The sequence below is a fragment of the Danio rerio genome, chromosome 17 (genome assembly GCF_049306965.1).
Source record: "Danio rerio strain Tuebingen ecotype United States chromosome 17, GRCz12tu, whole genome shotgun sequence".
In the NCBI taxonomy this organism is placed as follows: Eukaryota; Metazoa; Chordata; class Actinopteri; order Cypriniformes; family Danionidae; genus Danio; species Danio rerio.
The window spans coordinates 54,217,501-54,222,942 of NC_133192.1; the positions used below are offsets into that span (position 1 = coordinate 54,217,501).

At 41.8% G+C, this 5,442-nt stretch overlaps 1 protein-coding gene across 5 annotated transcripts in view; it reads right to left on the bottom strand.

Annotated features, from left to right (window-relative positions):
* ccdc177 (coiled-coil domain containing 177) overlaps nucleotides 1–4,901 on the bottom strand; it is a 12,160-nt gene extending 7,259 nt beyond the window's left edge. For 3 of the 5 annotated variants that reach the window (XR_012392922.1, XR_012392921.1, XR_012392920.1), the window contains exons 1-2: nucleotides 4,771–4,901; nucleotides 1–2,739 (exon numbers count right to left, since the gene is read on the bottom strand). The exon at nucleotides 1–2,739 is cut by the window's left edge and continues 386 nt beyond it. Coding sequence is in view for 1 of the 5 variants with exons in the window: in XM_073927666.1 (XP_073783767.1) it covers nucleotides 257–2,733 (2,477 nt within the window). In the remaining 4 variants the exon portion in view is untranslated. The remainder of the gene's footprint in view (nucleotides 2,740–4,770) is intronic. The other 2 variants (XR_012392923.1, XM_073927666.1) reach the window with 1 other exon arrangement.
* Nucleotides 4,902–5,442: the final 541 nt, after the last annotated feature.

Here is a 5,442-nt window from a genome sequence, read left to right on the forward strand (position 1 = left end):
CATCAATATGATCATCCACACATAAGCACACAGTTCTTAGGTTAACATTTAAAACATATAAATACAGAAAAATATTTCTTCAGGTGGCATGATGAAAATGATCCAGCATCAGGAGTTAATGAATCTTTAGATGGCATGACCATCAAAAGTGTTGCTGTAATTTGGTGGTGGGGCTAGCATGTAGGCTCAAGCACAGCTTATTTCTACACAGAGGTGCATGGAAAAAGCAAATAAGCTTCACAGTTGAAATGCTCACTTTTCAACTAAATTTGCTTGTAGCTGAGCCTCCAGGGCCATCTTGTCAAAGGTGCGCATGTTCGTCTCTTCGCGAACACGATCCCGCACGTGGAAAGACGCACGTGCCACTGATCGGGCACTTTCCAACACTGCACGCTTTTCTCTGAAAATCTGTTCACTTTTTTCCAGTTTCCGCTCGATGGACTGCAACAATTCTAAGCGGCGCATTTTCTCTTCCTCTTCCACCCGTTGGCGGTTAAGCCTTTGAAGTCGCTCTTTTTCCTGCCTGCTTTGCACCGCACGTTGGGCCTTCTCCCGAGCCCGTTCTTCAGCTACTTGAGCGGCTTGTTGTGCTCGTCTTTCAGCTTCCCTAGCTTTTGCCTCCATCTGTTCTTTCTGCTGTTGCTCACGTATTTCGGCACTGCGTCTCGCTTTCTGGATCAGCTTTCCTTCTCGTTTAGCTTTCTCCTTCAGCTCTTGCGCTCGTTTTTCTTGTATCTGCTCATAGTTCTCCAAAGACCTGCTTAGCTTCTCATCCGCTGTTCTCCGTGCTTCTTCACGCTCGTCTGTTTCACGGCGCGCAATTTCTTGGATGAGAGCGGCATGCCGTCTCTTCTCAGCACGGTTGAGTCCACGACGCTCCTCTTGAATCTGGTGCTCTCGCTCCTGTCGCTTCAGCTCAGCAATTGTCAGCTTCTCCTTGAGGAGCAGTTTCTCTTGCTCAAGAATGGCAGCTCGCTCCTCTTCCAGAGCTTTAAGGTTCTGTTCTTGTAATGCCTTCTTGTGTTTCTCCTCGCGGGCAGCCTGTTGCAGTTTCTGCAAGCGGCTGCGTTCTTGTTGCTCAGCCAACTCCTTCCAACGCTCCTCATTTTCCACAGCTTGGCGAAGTTTCGCATCAGCAGCCTCACGCTCCTGCTGATTAAGCCAGCGCTGTCTGGTTGAAACTTGTGATTGCCATGCACGTTGGCACTGCTGCACGGCCCTCTGCTTCTCACGATCTTCACGTTCCCTTCTCAGCTCCTCTACTCGCCGCTCACTATCCCATTGCAGGTGTGCTACATAGCGTGTCTGGCTCATTATATCCTCCTCTTGGTACCTAGCTAGCATTAACGCAGCAATCTTTCGGTCACGTTCAGGAACAGCTTTAAGTCCTCTGCGCCTCACCTCTTTCACAATGCGCTCCACTTTTTGCGTAGTCTGTGGAGAATGGCTAAGGTCTCCCAAGCTCAAACTGCGACCCATCAGGGAGTTAAATGTAGCTAAAGTGCGGGCACGAGGGCTTGATGTTTTAGCCCAGTGATCTCTTGCCCCATCCCAGCTATAGGATGAAGAAGCAGACTCAGAGGAGGTACACGTGGTAGTTGTTGTGTTTGTGGTTGAAGCAGTAGAAGAACTAAATGTGTCACGCCTTCGCTGCAAAGACTCCAGAGAATGGCTTCTGCACCTAACCTTTGACTTGGAGATAATATGTCCATTATGCTGCCCAAATGTACCCGTGATGCCATTAGCAGGACTTTGGACAGCAGATTTCGACACTATTGGAGCAAGTGAAGTTGGTGTCCTTGGAAAAGAAGAAGGCTTTGGTATTGATCTGGGGAAAGTATTTGGAGCCTTTGTGGTAGGTTTTTTTTGACCCTGTCCTCCAGGAACTGACTGAATTGATCGTTGGATTACTGAAGGTTTTCTCCCAGATTCTACTTCAAGTGACTTGGACTTTTTTGCAGAGGTTACTTTGGAAGGAGCAGCAGAGTTCACTGGACTAGATTTTGAGGCCGGAGGAGAACTTGATATGGATACTGAAGTCACTTGTCCGGATCCTGCTATCACGCTTTTAGGAGCAGTTGATGTTGATTGTTTTTTGGATGCGGTGCTACAAGGTGGAGCCATTTTGGGGGCTGGATTTGTTACACTATGATTGGTTTGTTGAGACAAAGCAGCATTTACAGTGTCCTCAGACTTCTCTGAAGCCAGTGTACCACTATTATTGTTGAGAGCTGCTTGCAGAAATCGCCTTTTCTCCTCTCTGATAATCCGCTCTCTCTCTTCTCTACAGTGACGGAGTTTAGCATGTCTATCCCGCTCATATATCTCAAACATTCCTGTTGCGACACGCATGCTGCGGCCAGGTGCTTCTCGTGCAAAATCAGACAGTGGACGTGGCAGAAGTTCCACAGGTTTCACTCCACATCGTGCACATGCCTCGAGAGAGCGAGGGCTTGTCAGTACATACCGACTACCTTCTGCAACTGGCGAATCAAAATTGTAAAGGTCCAGATGCAGTTTTACCTCTTCTGATTGACTGTTTTGCTGCTGGCATGGTTCTTGAGAGCTTTGTACAGGGTCAGTACCCGGTGATGTCTGTGGGCTGGAATCCACACTAACATCTTTATCATCACCTGGCTCAGGTAGACATGGTGCTTCAGAGGCAGCAGCTGGGCTTTCAAACTGGGCCCCCCTGAATTTACTCTGGTCATCGGGTTCCAATGGGTCCACCATGGTTCACTGTACAATATAAAGCAGAAAAAGAGTGAATACTGCAGTGTTTCAATGATGGTGATGGATAACCCACAAGCAGATTTTCTATCATGGAATCACAGGGATTATTATGTTCTGTGTAGAGATCAAGGCTTAAGAGTGCTATCTAAGGTTGAGGGACGCCACAAAGCTTGCACATGCATGCATATTTTTTACGCTTTGCTTCTGCATTTGATGACGCTTCCCGCTTCGGGGTAATTAGGTTACACATGCATGCTGGGCAATATAAAAGAACTCAAAGAGTTGCTATTTTTAGAGTTTGTGATTCAGATGCAATCATGCATGTATGTAAAACCTCAATATGTGTCATGCTATCTATCTATCTGCTCATAAACACAATTGCCAAACTTCTAGGTCATATTTTATTATTAAAATGATGCATTCTTACCTATCATTTCCTATTGGTTATTTAAATTCAGTTGGGTTTGTGAAATGAATAGACTGGATGCCTTAAAAACAATATAGTTTTATATAGGTCAATAAAATACGTTGTTTGTACAGCAAATCTATCTATCTATCTATCTATCTATCTATCTATCTATCTATCTATCTATCTATCTATCTATCTATCTATCTATCTATCTATCTATCTATCTATCTATATATCTATGCATGTATCTATCTATCTATCTATCTATCTATCTATCTATCTATCTATCTATCTATCTATCTATCTATCTATCTATCTATGCATGTATCTATCTATGTATCTATCTATGTATCTATGTATCTATCTATCTATCTATCTATCTATCTATCTATCTATCTATCTATCTATCTATCTATCTGTCTGTCTATCAATCTATCTGTCTATCTGTCTGTCTGTCTGTTTATCTATCTATCTATCTATCTATCTATCTATCTATCTATGTATGCATGTATCTATCTATCTATCTATCTATCTATCTATCTATCTATCTATCTATCTATCTGTCTGTCTGTCTGTCTGTCTGTCTGTCTGTCTGTCTGTCTGTCTGTCTGTCTATCTAACGTACAAGTTTGTTATTTAAATGTCAAAAATATGCCATATTTCCATGACTTTAGTGACATTTAGCATATGTATCCCATCTATCGCAAGCTTTGATGATCAAAATTGGTCTATAGGCCCCAAAAAAGCAGATGTTGTTTGTACAGTAAACAAACGCTGTTTCAACAGACATGCTGCATAAGCAGAGTCATCTAAAACAGAAATACACATGTGTATGTATGTATGTATGTATGTATCTATCTATCTATCTATCTATCTATCTATCTATCTATCTATCTATCTATCTATCTATCTATCTATCTATCTATCAAACGTACAATTTTGTTATTTTAATGTCCAAAACATGCCATATTTCCATGACTTTAGTGACATTTAGCATATGTATCCCATCTATCGTAAGTTTTGATTACCAAAATAGGTCTATAGGCCCCAAAAAAGCAGATGTTGTTTGTACAGTAAACAAACGCTGTTTCAACAGACATGCTGCATAAGCAAAGTCATCTAAAACAGAAATACACATGTGTATGTATGTATGTATGTATGTATGTATCTATCTATCTATCTATCTATCTATCTATCTATCTATCTATCTATCTATCTATCTATCTATCAAACGTACAATTTTGTTATTTTAATGTCCAAAACATGCCATATTTCCATGACTTTAGTGACATTTAGCATATGTATCCCATCTATCGTAAGCTTTGATTACCAAAATAGGTCTATAGGCCCCAAAAAGGCAGATGTTTGTACAGTAAACAAACGCTGTTTAACAGACATGCTGCATTAGCAAGTGTCATCTAAAACAGAATTACACAAAACAGCCTCTCACTTCTCAAATTATTTTCCAGAGCAGATGTTTTGATACCACATACAGTAGTCTATGCGGTTCTCCTCACACCCAGCAGCGCAATAATATCTGATTACACGAATGCGCTAGAAATCACTTGCCCACAAAAACAGCGCACGACATCGCCAAAATATCACGACCTTAAAGAAAAGATTCTTACCGCTCTCCCGGCCCACTCATTCAGAGCGCATCACTGTTATTTTCCTCTCTTCTCCATCGAATAGGTTTAATAGTATGTGTCGGCTCTCGTCTGGTTTCTTTCCTTCAGCAGTCAGTCTCCACCTGCTGTTTGACATTCGCATCTTTGGCCGTGAAGCATCCGCGCTCCGCCTCCGTGTGACTCTGCTCTAAAAATACCGTCCACATTCAGCCCTTTGTCCATATGAACAGAGAGTGAACGTGCTGTCGTGATGCCTATGGCCAAGAATGCGTTATTTAATATGCATCTTTAAGTATGTAACATACCAGACTGCATTCAAATGAGTATTTTTGCGAAACGCTGCAGCAGGGGTTATTGAGAAAAACAATCTGACAGCGGCAGTCTGTCCAATTCTGTAATAAGCTTATCTTTACACTAGAGGGCGCTATACTCAAAGATAATATGTCTATGGTAAAATCAGCGCAGCCTAATTTTTCAATCTTAAAGGGACAGCTAACCCGAGATAGAAAAAAAATACCTCATCGTTTACTCTACATCATCAGTTTGAAACCTTTGAGTTAATTTTTTCTATTGTCTATAGAAGATATTGAATAATACTGGTTGCTGGCACCCATCATCTTCGGTAGTAGGAAAACAATTAAATAAGATGCAGATAAGTAAATAGATGCAGCT